Source organism: Macrotis lagotis, chromosome 6, assembly GCF_037893015.1.
Source record: "Macrotis lagotis isolate mMagLag1 chromosome 6, bilby.v1.9.chrom.fasta, whole genome shotgun sequence".
NCBI lineage: Eukaryota > Metazoa > Chordata > Mammalia > Peramelemorphia > Peramelidae > Macrotis > Macrotis lagotis.
Window position 1 is genome coordinate 90283131 of NC_133663.1, and position 14496 is coordinate 90297626.

The window sequence follows — 14496 nt, forward strand, 5'->3', positions numbered from 1 at the left end:
TCACATAGCGCTCTGCTCACAGAAGTTGCTCAGTGAAAATTTGGTGAATTTAATTGGGAAAGCATATTGGGGTTTTTTTTTTTTGTTTGTTTTTTTTTAATATTTTTCGGAGACTGCAGAGCTCTGTCCTCTGTCCCTGGAACAAGACTCTGGGGCTCTGACCACATTCAGACCCTGATCGCAGTCTAGGCCCCCCATAGAACAGCAGGGCCCCGCCACCTCAGCTCTGTGGCAGAGGGGGGCGCTTATGGTCATTCACAGACCAGAAGGGAGGACAGAGCCTCACACACTGAGACCCTTGTGGGAGTGTCCCAAAAGCTCAGGAAGCACCTCAAAACCAGGCTCAGGATGGGAAAATGAGCAAGCAGAGAAATAAGAAGAACACCATTGAGAAATATTTTGCAAATGAGCCCAAGAAGGATCAAAATACTCAGTCTGAAGATGAGGAAGCACAAATTCCTGCATCTAAAGACTCCAAGAAAAACAGAAATTGGGCTCAGGCTATGACAGAGCTCAAAAAAGACTTTGAAAATCAAATGAGGGAGTTGGAAGAAAAACTGGGTAAAGAAAGGAGAGAGACGCAGGAAAAACATGAAAATGAAGTCAGCAGCCTAGTCAAGGAAATCCAAAAATGCTGAAGAAAATAGCATGCTAAAAACCAGCTTAGGTCAAATGGATAAAACAGTTCAAAAAGTTATTGAGGAGAAGAATGCTTTAAAAAGCAAAATTGGCCAGATGGAAAAAGAGATAAGAAAATTCTCTGAGGAGAACAAATCCTTCAGACAAAGAATAGAATTCAGGAAGACTGATGAATTTACCAGAAATCAGAAATCAATACTTCAAAACCAAAAAAAATGAAAAATTAGAAGAAAATGTGAAAAATCTCATTGAAAAAACAACTGATATGGAAAACAGACTTAGGAAAGATAATTTTAAAATTATTGGAATACCTGAAAGTCATGATCAGGAAAAGAGCCTTGACATCATTTTCAAAGAATTACTACAGGAAAATTGCCCTGATATTCTAGAAGCAGAGGGCAAAATGGAAATGGAGAGAATCCACCGATCCCCCCGAGAAAGAGATCCCAAAAAACCAACCCCTAGGAATATTATAGCCAAGTTCCAGAACTCCCAAGTCAAAGAGAAAATATTACAAGCAGCCAGAAGGACACAGTTCAAATATCGTGGAGCTGCAGTCAGGATCACACAGGACTTAGCAGCAACTACATTGGAAGCTCATAGGGCTTGGAATATAATATACCGGAAGGCAAAAGAGCTTAGAATGCAAGCGAGAATTGACTGCCCAGCAAAACTGAATGTCCTCTTCTAGGGAAAAAGATGGACTTTCAGTGAACCAGGGGAATTTCAAATGTTCCTTTTGGAATGGCCAGAGCTGAACAGAAGGTTTGGTCTTCAGATACAGGACTCAGGTGAAGCATAGAGAGTGGAGGAGAGGGGGGAAAATATGAGGGACTTAATGATGATGAACTGCATGTATTCCTGCATAGAAAAATGACACTGATAATACTCATATGAATCTTCTCAGTTAATAGAGCAGGTAGAAGGAGCTTTTATAGTTGAAGCATAGGAGAAAGCTGAATTTGAAGATAAAATATGGTGTAAAAATGAAGTCAATAGAAAAAAAAGGGAAATGTAATGGGAGAAAGAAAAAGGAGAGGGGGAATAGGCCAAGATATTTCATATAATAAGATTTTTCTTTATTATAATGAGTTATTGCAATGATATGGAAAGGGGGAAGGCAAGTGGGAATGAGGGAATCTTTGCTCTCATCAGAGGTGGCTAGGAGAGGAAACAGCATATATACTCAATGGGGTATAGACATCTGGAGTAAGAAGGAGAGAAGGGGGACAGGGGGGAAGGGGTGGGGATGTGAATGAAGGAGGAGAGGATGGACCATGGGGGGAGAGTGGTCAGATATAACACATTTTCTTTTTTACTTCTTGCAAGGGGCTGGGATTGGATGGCCTGTCCAGGACCATAGGGCCAGGTGGATGCTGGGCCTAAGGGGTGGTATGGGGGCTCAGGGCTTCTTGGCCCCAGGACCAGGGATCTGTCTGCTGCGCCACTCAGCTACCCTACAGCAGAGTCAGAGTGAAAGGAGAGAGAAAATATAGTGCATGGTAGTGGAGAAATAAGAAAGGAGGGAGTTGCGATCAGCAATGGCAATGGTGGAAAAATATGGAAGTAACTTTTGTGATGGACTTACCATAAAGAATGAGATCCACCCATGACAGAATTGTTGGTGTTGGAACAAAGACTGAAACACACTTTTTAGTATTACTATTTGGAGGGGGGTGCAGGGTAAATGGGGCTGGGTGGCCTGCCTGGGGCCACATAGCAGGGTGATCTTTGGGTGTCTGAGGCCAGATTTGGACCCGGGTGCTCCTGGCTCAAGGGCCAATGCTCTGTCTGCCACCCAGTCACCCCTACTGTTATTACTATTTTATTTTATTTTGGGTCTTTTTTTTCTTTTTTTGGTTTTTGCAGGGCAGTGGGGTTCGGGTGGCCTGCATGTCACATGGCTGGGTCTACAGGGCTGGTGCTCCATCCATTGTGCCACCTGGGCATACCTACAATTATTACTATTATTTTTTTTAATTTTAATTTTTTTCTCTTCCCTTTACTTTATCACTCAAGCAAGTCTATATTTATGAGGGGGAGGGGGTATTTCATTTACTCTTAAACAAGAATATTTTATTAATGTAAAAAAAACATTATTTGTATAAAATGAGAATAAATGTTAAAAACTGAAAAAAAAAGAGTTTTCAAGGTAATGGGGTTAAGTGGCTTGCCCAAGGCCACACGGCTAGATAATTATTAAGTGTCTGAGGTCAGATTTGAACCCAGTTACTCCTGACTCCAAGGCCGGTGCTCTATTTACTGGGCCACCTAGCTGCCCTAAGCATATTGGTTTGGAAGAGCTAGATGATGAGCTCAGTTTTAATTGTTACTGGGATGTTGGAAGACGAGGAAGCAGTAAAGGTTACAGAGAGGGCTGGAGGAGATTCACAACGACAAAATGGAGAACCAAAGGAGAAGAGAATTTCAAGATGGGTTTTAGTCAACTATTTACTATTCATAACTATTTACATCAAGTGGTTTTTGAATGTCTGCTATGGGCACACCACTAGTATTAAATGCCATTAGTAATGTCAATTGTAGTTGAAGGATCCTCATCCCTCATCTCTCTAAAGATGAGAACTTAAGAGTCCACTGGAAAAAGCAGTTTCACTGGAGAGGTTAAAGATGGTTAAAAGGGGATTAGATGTAGCTAGTTAAATCATTTAATAAGAATTTACTATGTTAAATGTTGGGAATGCAAATAGAAAGCAAACAAGACAGATCTTGAGGATCATTCCTTTGAATAGGGCAAGACAAAACATAAATTGGAGCTAGAAGGGGGATGGGTAAGAGAGTTCCTTGGTGGGATCAGGCAGCTGGTATGAAAGTGTATGGTATAAAGAATTTCCAATCAGTGGGCAGGTCTTAGCTACCATAACAAAAAATAACAATCTCTTTCAGCCTTCTCTGTTTTTTTTTATTGCCTCCCCATCTTCTTTCCAGCCTTTAACTATTAGGGTCCCTAAATATGTCTCCTCTTGATGTACCAATAACAAATAAAGCCGTACATGTTGAAAACTGAGTTCATTATCTAACTCCTCCAAACCAATATCTTTTCCCAATTAAATTCATTCATTTAACTACTTTAACAACAGCTGACATTTATACAGTAATCTGAGCTCAGTAAATCACTTTTTATGTTATTTCACTTACTCAAGAATCAATTAATAAGAGTTCTGGGAAGATCACTGAATCAGTGTCCACATCTAATCCCAGTTTTCTTTTATCACATCAAGAAAATATAATCTAAAATAATATGCTCTAGAAGAAAGGCCATTTGGAAATCAATTCTTCATCCATGGGAACCTATGAAACAAAGACAACTTCACAATGGCTCTCACTTTTGATTGGCCATGTCTTTCTTTAGACTGGAAAAGGAGACCAAGAGTACCAAGAATCAAAGAGCAGGTGGACACAGGAAGAAATGAGTGATATTATTCTTAACATTCTGGATATAATCAACTAGAAGACAAAAGGAAGATGCAGCTAAACAGGCAGATATTTTATAGATTTTCTTTGGAGAGGAAAAAAATGAGTTTTTTAATCACTTGTCCAAAAGTAACATGAAACACTATTTCTTGGGACATATGGTCATCTTTCACAGCACTGATCATGATAAGTATTTGCAAAACCAGTTTCAATATGAAAATAATTGCAACTTTTATATCAATATCTTTTATGAAGAGATAGTAGAATTTTGGGAAGAACATGAGACTCTCTAAATTAAATCAATATATTCTTTGATACAACTTCTAAAGGTAGGCATGGGGCTGCTGGGGAAAAATATGGTTCAGGAAGGAGGAACAAGATGTCAGACTTATTTGTTGTTATATATGTGACTTCAATCTGCCCTTTTCAGTTTTACTGGTATGGAGAGTGCAAGCAAGGGAATCTGTTGTCAAGTTATCTGCTGTACCTTCACATCTCTAGTATACATCTTCTCTTCATTCAGAAAGCTGTCTTCTTGGTGTAGGCCCTTGTCATCTCATGCCTTGCCTATTGCAATGGTCTTCTACTGGCTCTCCTTATCTCATTCTCTATTCAACTGTCAAAGAGATGCCTCAAACATTTACTAGCTGTGTGAGCCCGGACAAGTCATTTAATTTCCAATGGTCTGTTTCCTCATCTGTGGAATGAGATGGAGGAGGAAAAGGCAAACTAACTCTAGTATCTTTGCCAAGAAACCATCAAATGAGTTCACGGAATCAGACAAGAAGTTAACACATAGAGATGGGGTTATATTTATATGCTCACAGCATGAAAATCCTTTGAAGAATTTAAGGTTGACAAAGCATGTTGAACAAATTATGAACAAATTTCTGAATAAATTGTCTCTATATTAAGATGAGGAAACTGAAATCTGTTACTTGCTCAGGGCTAAGAGATGAATCCAGGTCTTTTGACTACCAGTCCAGTGTTTTTCTCATAACTATTTTGTCATGGGATTTGACTGATGCTATTTTCTATCCATCCTAAGTTTAAAAACTTGAAAGTAGGTAACTATTCTGAATTCAATCCAATATTTATTAAGTACCTATTTTATACCAGGCCCTAGGGTTAAAAAGACAAAATTCATTTTTTATTTGAACGTCACAATTGAAGTAAAAAAAGGTTGAGTTACTTGCTTGAGGTTATATAGCTAGTAAAGTGTTTTCTTGTCTCTAATTCCAGACTTTAATCCACTTTGCAACCCTGCATTTCCATGTACACTTTAGAATTTAGTAAAATAAATCTTTACTAAGTGCCTCTTCCTCACAGGTAAGTATAATTCAAGATAGTTTGAGGAGGAAACAAGCTCATAAAATTGGGAGTGGAATGAATCAAGGAGTGGCCAGGTAACACTTGAGGTGAATTTTGAAAGATTCAGAAAGAAGGTGAAGAGGGAAGAGTGCATTCCAGGAATGAAGAATCCCTTGATTCTATTAGTTTTTTTTTTTTTTTTGGTGGGGAGCATAATTTGAGATCATAAGGTAGTCATTATGTAAATTAGTTATTCTGGGGCATCTATATTTCACAAAGTAATTAACTTATTCATATTTTTCCAGATTTAGCTCCTGGAGGTTCAGATGACTGGGCTTATGATTTGGGAATCAAATATTCTTTTACTATTGAGCTTCGAGATAAAGGCAAACATGGATTCTTGCTTCCAGAAAATTTAATCAAACCAACAGTGACAGAAACTTTTGCAGCTGTCTATACAATAGCTTCTCATGTCATCCTCAAAACTTAATATACCCCATTTCAAATAACTGATTTCATGATAGCATTTCCCAATTATTTTGCCAGATTTTAAAAACAAGTCTTAGATAAGGGATTTCCTACCCTTTCAGGTTTTTATCAAAGGGATATAGTGGGCATAAATATTACTTCTTTGGTGGGAGATGAAGATGGGATGAAGATGTTGGTAGGAGCAGCCCAAGTTTTATAAGTGATTTAAAAAGCCAACCCTATGCTTTTGTTGAATGGAAATGTTAATATGAAATTCAATGACTACCATGGAGGAATTTGAAAAGGGTCAAAGTCTTATCAACTTTTGGTCCAAACTTTCAACAAATTTCTTCTTGTACTTCAAATAAAAGGAAGCAATATGTTAATTTCTTATGTCTTAGATTTTGTTGGTTTGTGATTTGTGGATAACCTAGATCTACTCTTTCATCTGTGTGATGGATCTCTATTGTAGTAACTTTTCCGACTGAAGTCATTGAAGTGACTTAGCCAAGGTCAGACAGCTAGGAGAGGCCAGATGGAGGTCTTCCCTACCTAGCCATCTTATAACTGCAGGATGCTGTCCTTAATCCTGCTTCCTGAGGGCAGCAGGATTTAGTCTTTTTTTTAGACCTTGAATTATAGATTTTTTCCCCCCCTGATCTTGCTTCCCCCTACAGAAGGCAATCTGCAAGTCTTTACATTGTTTCCAAGGTATGCATTGAACCAAATTGAATGTGATGAGAGAGAAATCATATCCTTAGGGAAGAAACATAAAGTATAAGAGATAGCAAGATCAGACAATAAGATATCAGTTTTTTTTTTCAGGCCTCGGTCTTTCCAGACATTTGCTACCCTCCACTTGCAACGAGCAGGAAACAATATTATACAGAAAAGTTGTGGAGCCCAAACTAGTTTGGAAAATATTGCCTTTTCCCTCTTTTTTAAAAAAAAATTTTTTTAGGCTTTTGCAAGGCCCAAGGCCACACAGCTAGGTCATTGCTGAGCGTCTGAGGTCGCATTTGCACTCAGCTACTCCGGACCCCAGGGCTGGTGCTCTGTGCACCGCGCCACCTTGCCTCCCTTGCAATGAATGAACTGAGTTATTCAATTCCCAAAGTTGGTATAAATGGTAGACATAATTAGAAGCTTCACCAAATATTCTTCAATAAATATGTTAAGTGAGACAAACCCTAAGACTTAATGTAGCCCTTCATGTCCTTCGGAAGCGTCCCTATTAGAAACTCTGATTAAAAAAAAAAGAAAGCGGTAGAGAGGACCCGGAGCCCCCGGAAGCGCCCAAAGCCATCCGGGTCAAAGGCTGTCCGGGAGGGGGCGTGGCCGTGGCGCGTCGGAGCCTGCGCACCGACGACTACGCGGCCCGCCGGAAGCTGCCTCTGCCCGGTCCGGCGATCTCTCGGCTTCCGGCGGCGGAGCGACGCGGGGCCCGGTGCGCGGCGCGGTCGTCCCTTCCCGGAGGCTTCCTTCCCGCCCTTCCTCGAGCCCTCGGCCCCCCGCCCGACCTCCGCCTCCTCCTCCCGCGCCCCCCGCGCCCGCTCCCGGCCTCCCCGCCCGCGGCCCGTCTCTTCTCCCAGCTTTTCCCCTCCTCGCCCGACCCTGGCGAAGCGGCGGGCGGGCTCCGTTTCCCAGCAGCCCCCGGGGGCCCCCGCGAGCCGAGGGTCCGTTCCCGGGAGCCGCGCACGCTGCTCCTCCTCCTCCCGGGGCTCGGGCCGCGGGCAGGGAGTCGCCTCCCCCGCTCCTCGGGGCGGCGGCGGAGGTGGCGGCGGCGGCGGTGGCGGCGGCGGTGGCGGCGGCGGTGGCGGCGGCGGAGGAGGAGGAGGGGGCGGGGAGCGCCCTCGGAGGGAGCTGGGGACGGAGGTAAGCTGTCCGTGTCTGCGCGGCCGGGCCCTCCCCCAAACCCGGGCTTTGCACCGGCCGCCTCCTCCGGCTGGCCTCGGTTTCCCCCTCTGCAAGACGCAGATAACAATTGTAAAGCGTTGAACCCCCACGGAGCAGTAGGGAGATTTCGTATGTAAATTTGTAAGCAATAGGCAAAAATGTGACCCAAAGCGGCGCGCGGTGCATTGTGTTCCCTCTCCTACATCAGCCTTAGGACGATCTGAGTTGAGCCGCGACTTCCCACTGCCTAGCGGTGTGTGACCTTGGACGAGTCACTCGGCCGATCCGCCAGGGCCACCTCCAGGGGGAAGCCGGGCTGCTGACCCCTCACGCAAACCCGAGTTCAAATCCGGCCTAGCTGTGTGGCCTCGGGCAAGCCGCTTATAACCCATTGCCTTGCAAAAAAAAAAATCCAAAAACTTCAACTCACGTGCTTGTCATGACAGCACCCCCGATGGACAGTCTTCCTAGAGAATGAACGGCCAGCGTCACTACATGCTGGACAGTGTAAGTGCTGAGAATAAAAAAAAAAGGTTCCTTTTCACGCTGGGAGCTTCCCCATCATAGAGCTAGCTGCTTTATTTTGGCCATTCGAAGTAGTGCTTAATTATCTACCAAAAACAAGGCAAAAAAAAAATAATTCCTGCTTTGCAAGAACTCAAGCTTAAGGGGAGCAGCTATGTACAAATAAAATATGTACAGGATAAATTGGAGAAAATCTCAGGGAAGGCACTAAGATTCAGGACTGGAAAAGACTTTTTGCAAAAGATAAAACTTAGCTGAGATTTTTAAGGAAGCCAATAGGTAAATCAGGTGGGCAAGCCGTTGAAAAATCACTTTTTTAGTCCTTGTGGTTTTTTTTTCCCTGAAGATGTACTGTTTTTTGTTTGTTTTCGCGTTTGCAAGGCAATGGGGTTAAATGACTTGCCCAAGGTCACGCGGCTAGGTAATGAAGAGGTAGCTGAGTTCAAATTTGAACTCAGGTCCTCCCGACTCTAGGGCCAGTGCTCTCTATCCACTGTGCCCCCTAACTGCTCTTGAAGATGTACTCCTAGACCACTTCTTTTTTTTAGGTTTTTGCAAGGCAAATGGAGTTAAGTGGCCTGCCCAAGGTCATGCAACTGGGCAGTTAAGTGTCTGAGGCCAGATTTGAACCCAGGTACTTCTGATTCCAGGGCAGGTGCTCTATCCACTGCATCACCCAGCTGCTCTAATTAGTGAGCTTGTTAGGTAAGAGATTTTTAGATTGTAGAGCCCTTGACATTAATAGGGAAGTTTAGGGGCAACACTGGGTTCAGTTTTGGAATGAGTTTCAGATGTCTATTTCATTGGCTCAAATATATTTTCCTTTAGTCTGGAGGATACAGGAGAATTCTACTTAACTCTATATTTTTCCATTTTTCTTTATGAAAATGGAACTTTATGAGTTAGAATTTTTCAAAAGTTTGGGAGTTGTTTTATTTAAACTCTCAGTTGGAGATAACAGTTAAAAATTGATAGGGAAGGAGCAATGTTGCTGCCCAGTAAGCAAAAGCTGAATAACAATCAGAAATGGAATAAGGAAGTAATGAATATGTAGAAAACAAAGATTAGGAGATCTGAAGTGTATACCAAAGACTAGTGACTAGAGGGACACAGTTTAAATTTATTGGAATTTAGTTATAAAACTCAGAATGACTGGGTTGATAGGCAAAAGAAGTTAATTCTGAAGAATTATTTTTTTGAGTATGTGAAAATGGTTGGTAGGAAAATATTCTACTTTTTATCTTCTAGATGCCCCTATTTTTTTTTTTAATTTTTGCAAGACAATGGGGTTAAGTGATTTGCAGTTGGTCACACACCTATTTAGTGTCTTGAGATTAGATTTGAACTCAGGTCCTCCAGACTCTGGGACCAGTGATCTATCCATTGCACTACCTAGTTGCCCCTAGACCCCTGTCTTGTATATGCACAATACTAAATGTTAGGTTAATTTTTGTGGTTATAAAATGCCTTTGACAAAGCCATTTGGGAATAGATGCTCAGTGGGTAGTCCCAGAAATTCTCACTTCCTATTCCATCACCCTATGATGAGGCCAGGAATCCAATCAATCAATAGACATTCTTTAATCACCCACTATATGCTAAGGTACTGTGCTAAGGTCTGGGGATGCTGAAAGAGGCAAAAAACAAAACTATGCCTACCCTCAAGAAATTTCTAATCTAATGGGAGAGTCAGTATATAAATATATGCAAAGTAAGCTACAATTAGGATAAATTAGAAATAAGTAACTGAGGACTGGCACTAGAATAGAGAAGAGTTGGGGCAACTTGGTGATACAGTGGATAAAGCACTGGCCTTGGGGTCCCCAGGAGGAGCTGAGTTCAAATATGACCTCAGACACTTAATCCTTACTTAAGTTTGTGACCTTGGGCTAATCACTTAACCCCATTGCCTTTCAAAAAAAATAAATAAAGAACCCTTAGAAAAACTTGAGAAAGCCAGATGCTTTATTTGCTGTCTGGGATTTCCTTCTGTTCTCTTGATCATTATCCTATTTTTTGCTCAGTAGAGTTACTGAATTTTGGTGTTTCACATTTGTTTTTCAGAGGCTTAGTTTGGTGTACTCTGTGTATCTAAAGATCCATTGTTATTATTACCTTATATATCTTTGCATTTGATATATAAAGGGGGAAAAAAAGGACACTTTGTAATAGTAAATCTATTAGAGGAAGAAAACTGAGAAACAGTTTTCTTTTAGCTAAGGGCCAGGGAAGGAAAGAAACCTTTGGAAAGCAGTTTGTAAGAGTGGAAAAAGAAATGAGGCAGAGCATTTTCTGGCATCTTCAGAAGATTTTTTTTTTTTTTTTTTTTTAGATTTTTCAAGGCAACGGGGTTAAGTGGCTTGCCCAAGGCCACACAGCTAGGTAATTATTAAGTGTCTGAGGCCGAATTTGAACTCAGGTACTCCTGACTCCAAGGCCAGTGCTCTATCCACTTTGCCACCTAGCTGCGCCCAGAAGATTTTAAAGTGGGCATTAGGTCTATAAGTTATGGAGTACTGCACTTTTGGAAGTACTGTTAAGGATTAGTCCGAGGAGAATATAAAGATTAAGGATAAGCTCATGGTTTTGCACATTACACAAATAAACATGATGTTGATGTAAAATATGCCATTGAGGGAGAATATTTGATCAAAAATGATAAGAATGAAAGGTAACCAGCAATTCCATTGAGCATGCTTAGGCTATCAAGATAATTTGAGCATATGGGGAATTTGTGGGTGGACAGGAGCAAAAATTCCCCAAGGATGGTTAGGCCATGGAGACCGATAAAGATGAAATCTTTGGAGTAAAAGTTGTGAAGGGGGATCCATTTGGAGAAATAACAGCCAGAATTTCAAAAAATATTGATAAGCTAGAATGTTGTAAAAATTTAACAGTGATACATGTAAAATCTTAGACAACATCTTTTTGACAATTTTTTTTTAGTCTTGCCTTTTTTAAAGGTTCAATTATTTATTTATTTATTTTTTGCAGGGCAAATGGGGTTAAGTGGCTTGCCCAAGGCCACACAGCTAGGTAATTATTAAGTGTCTGATTTGTGTCGGATTTGAACCCAGGTACTCCTGACTCCAGGGCCGGTGCTTTATCCACTACGCCACCTAGCTGCCCCTTGAGTTTTGCTTTTTTTATGTTAGTGAGACAGTGCTCAGATTCAAAACTATTTGGAGATCTTAATGTTCCTTGAATGTATAAGAACTTAAATTTAAAAACACAAGAAAAACACCCTCAAAATTAGAAATTTTACTTTAATGTTAAAACATACTCATGATAAAATTTTTATAAAGCTAAATGATTTTTAAAAAAATACTTGAAATTAAAAATGTTCAAAAAACTGAACATAATACTTAAACTTTTGTGATATGTAATCCTACAGTTCAAAATACTTAATGTATTCTAAATGAAATTAGTCTGATTAATAATTATGCAGGCAATCATAATTTCTGGAGGGTAAATTCTTTTTTGGCAACAAAAGTCTATGTAATCTTTCCTAATAATCAATATTCTAGTTACAACCACATTGTAGAAGAAACACTAATAAACTAAAAACCTTCAGAAATTTTTAAAAAGATAGTTTAATTTAAAATTTTTCTTTCTGATCATAGAATTCCTCTCTCAAGTAAAAGAAAATGTGGAAATAGTGCTCTTAAGTTTAAAAAATTCAGGAATAAACAGGATACAATTGTGAATATTTTTAGATTTTTAAAATGATTTGAAATAGCACTTGATATGGTAGTTAAAAAACAAAATTTCATATAACAAGAAGTGTATAACACATTTTTTTCACAAGACAGTATTCCTGTGAATAATAATAAAAGAATGTGCAATACTAGTATTTTCTTTTCATTGGACTGGAATATGAGTAAATATAATGAAGAAAGGAGTAGTGTGATCTTGCTCTACTAGAGCAACATTAAATCCATTTCTAGTCCTTCAAAAGTTTTTTCCCCCTTACCAGCCAAAAAGAATATATTTTTTAAAACTGAAATTTAATTCATATTATCTTTATAAGGATTAAATCAATACTTTCATATTCCTCTTAACTTTGACAAAAATTAATTTTGACTCTTTGCCCTCATTTTTGGCAAATACTTTTGACATCTTTTCACCATTATTACTACTACTATTTGAAAAGAATACCTTCCCCCTCCCCAAAGGATAGAACTTAAGCACAAATTACAAATCACAAGTAGAAGGTTGGGTAAAATTTAATACTGATACATGTAAGATCTTAGACATTTTTTTCTTAAAACTTCTGCTTTTTATGTTAGTGAGACAATATTATAGAGCCTTTGTGATAGAGGAAGACGATTTTTAAAATTTCAGTCGCCTTGTTTTGTTTATATGATGTGTATATTTAAAGTGAAAACAAAATGCTTAATGTCCTCACCTTCTATCTGTGTCTGAATTTGCATATTCATTCTTGATTTCATCCATAGCCCTACCCAGTTTTATAGTGTAATAGGTCTTTTTGTGAGTTTGGTCTCAGTTACTTAAGACCAAAGTATTTTACAGTTTTCGTCTCTTTTTTTGGTTAAAGTAGTACAAGATGTCAAAAATTAGAAGAAAGGTCACAGTGGAAAATACCAAGACCATATCTGAAAGCACATCCCGAAGACCAAGTGTATTTGAAAGGCTTGGACCCAGCACTGGAAATACAGCCGAGGTGAGTCTTTAGCAATATATGAAAGTCCTTTTGGAATTCCTAATACTATTTATTGGTTTGATTTAGTAAAGAAATGTTAAAATTTAACATTTCAATATGGGACTGTTGATAAAATTGGTTTTGGTAGAGTTTATGAATTATCTTTTGAAAAAGTTAAAATTAATATCTTTTTCAACTTTTTTCCTTATCTGCCTTTTACTTGTATTACTTTTAGAATGTTAAATGAGTAGCTGGAATGATTAAATTTACTTTGTTTTACTCTTAGGCATCTTATTACTAAAATTTCATGGAATTCATCCAAAAATAACTATTTCTTTTTAGACACAGTGCCGGAACTGGTTGAAGACTGGCAATTGTCCCTATGGGAACACGTGTAGATTCATACATGGCCCTTCACCTCGAGGCAAAGGCTATAGTAGCAGTTATAGAAGGTAAGTTTAGCTTTAAAAATTTTATTTATTTTTATTCTTTATTGTAAAATGTCAACATTTGTCTTATGTAAAATTAGAAAATCTATTGAGTTTTTGGGAAATGTAGGGAAGAGGAAATAGTAAACTTATAAATTAAAAAGGAATATTGCTATGTCTATATTGGATTTTTAAAAAACTTTTTTGTTTGATTTTTTGCAAGGCAGTGGGGTTAAGTGACTTGCACATGGTCACATAGCTAAGTAAATGTCTGAGGTCAAATTTGAACTCAGATCCTCCTGACTCCAGGACCTGTGCTCCATTCACTTCACCACTTAGCTGCCCGAAAACATTTTTCAAGCTTAGTTCTTCATTTGATTTTAATAAATTTTTCTTGTTCAGTATTATTTCATTATCTTTGAATAGGGCTTATGAGGATCCAAATTAAGTAACTGACAGCAAATGGCTTATTTTTGTAATTTTCTTTTATTAATAATATCTTAAAGCAATGTTACTTGGAGTTCAAAAATCTGAAGAATTTGATTGTTGTTTAACCATTTCATTCATTCATTCATTTATTTATTTATTGGTATTTTATTTTTCCAATTATATGTTATGGAAGTTTTGTAACATTCCTCCACATGCATATTTTCTTCTACCCACCTCCCTCCCTTCAGTGGCAAACAGTCTAGTGAACATTGTACATGGATGTACATTTCTGTTTAACATGTTTATATATTAATCATTTTGTGTATGAGGAATTAGAACTAAGGGAAAAGACAGAAAACCATAGGATAGGAAGAAAAATAATAAGAAAATTTTTAAAAAGTGAACATTGTGTTCATTCAGATTCTTTAGGTTTTTTCCCTTCTTCTATTGGATGACATTATTCTAAACAAGTCTTCCAGGGTTGTCCTAGCTCTGAACTGCTGAGAAGGAGCTACATCCATCAAGGTTGATTAACTCACAGTGTTGTTAATGTGTGCAATGTGTTCTGTTGGTTCTGCTATCAGATCCTGTAATTAATTTCTAGAGTCTGACTATTTATGGTTTCTTATAGAACAATAGTGTCCCATAACATTCATGTATCACAACTTGTTCAGCCTTTCCCCAATTGATGGATATCCCTTCAAT

The 14496-nt window shown here is 38.9% G+C and overlaps 2 protein-coding genes across 9 annotated transcripts in view; both read left to right on the forward strand.

Annotated features, from left to right (window-relative positions):
• Positions 1-6254, forward strand: part of CPB2 (carboxypeptidase B2) — a 61884-nt gene extending 55630 nt beyond the window's left edge. For both annotated transcript variants that reach the window (XM_074191681.1, XM_074191683.1), the window contains one exon: positions 5688-6254. In XM_074191681.1, the coding sequence (XP_074047782.1) occupies positions 5688-5872 (185 nt within the window). In that variant the 3' untranslated portion in view covers positions 5873-6254. The remainder of the gene's footprint in view (positions 1-5687) is intronic.
• Positions 6255-7679: 1425 nt separating this feature from the next.
• The window catches only part of ZC3H13 (zinc finger CCCH-type containing 13), a 68280-nt gene continuing 61463 nt past the window's right edge, over positions 7680-14496 (forward strand). For 5 of the 7 annotated variants that reach the window (XM_074191684.1, XM_074191687.1, XM_074191688.1 and 2 more), the window contains exons 1-3: positions 7687-7725; positions 12830-12955; positions 13277-13386. In XM_074191684.1, the coding sequence (XP_074047785.1) occupies positions 12839-12955; positions 13277-13386 (227 nt within the window). In that variant the 5' untranslated portion in view covers positions 7687-7725; positions 12830-12838. Of the gene's footprint in view, positions 7726-7759; positions 8254-12829; positions 12956-13276; positions 13387-14496 lie in introns of those variants that run through there. The other 2 variants (XM_074191685.1, XM_074191686.1) reach the window with 2 other exon arrangements.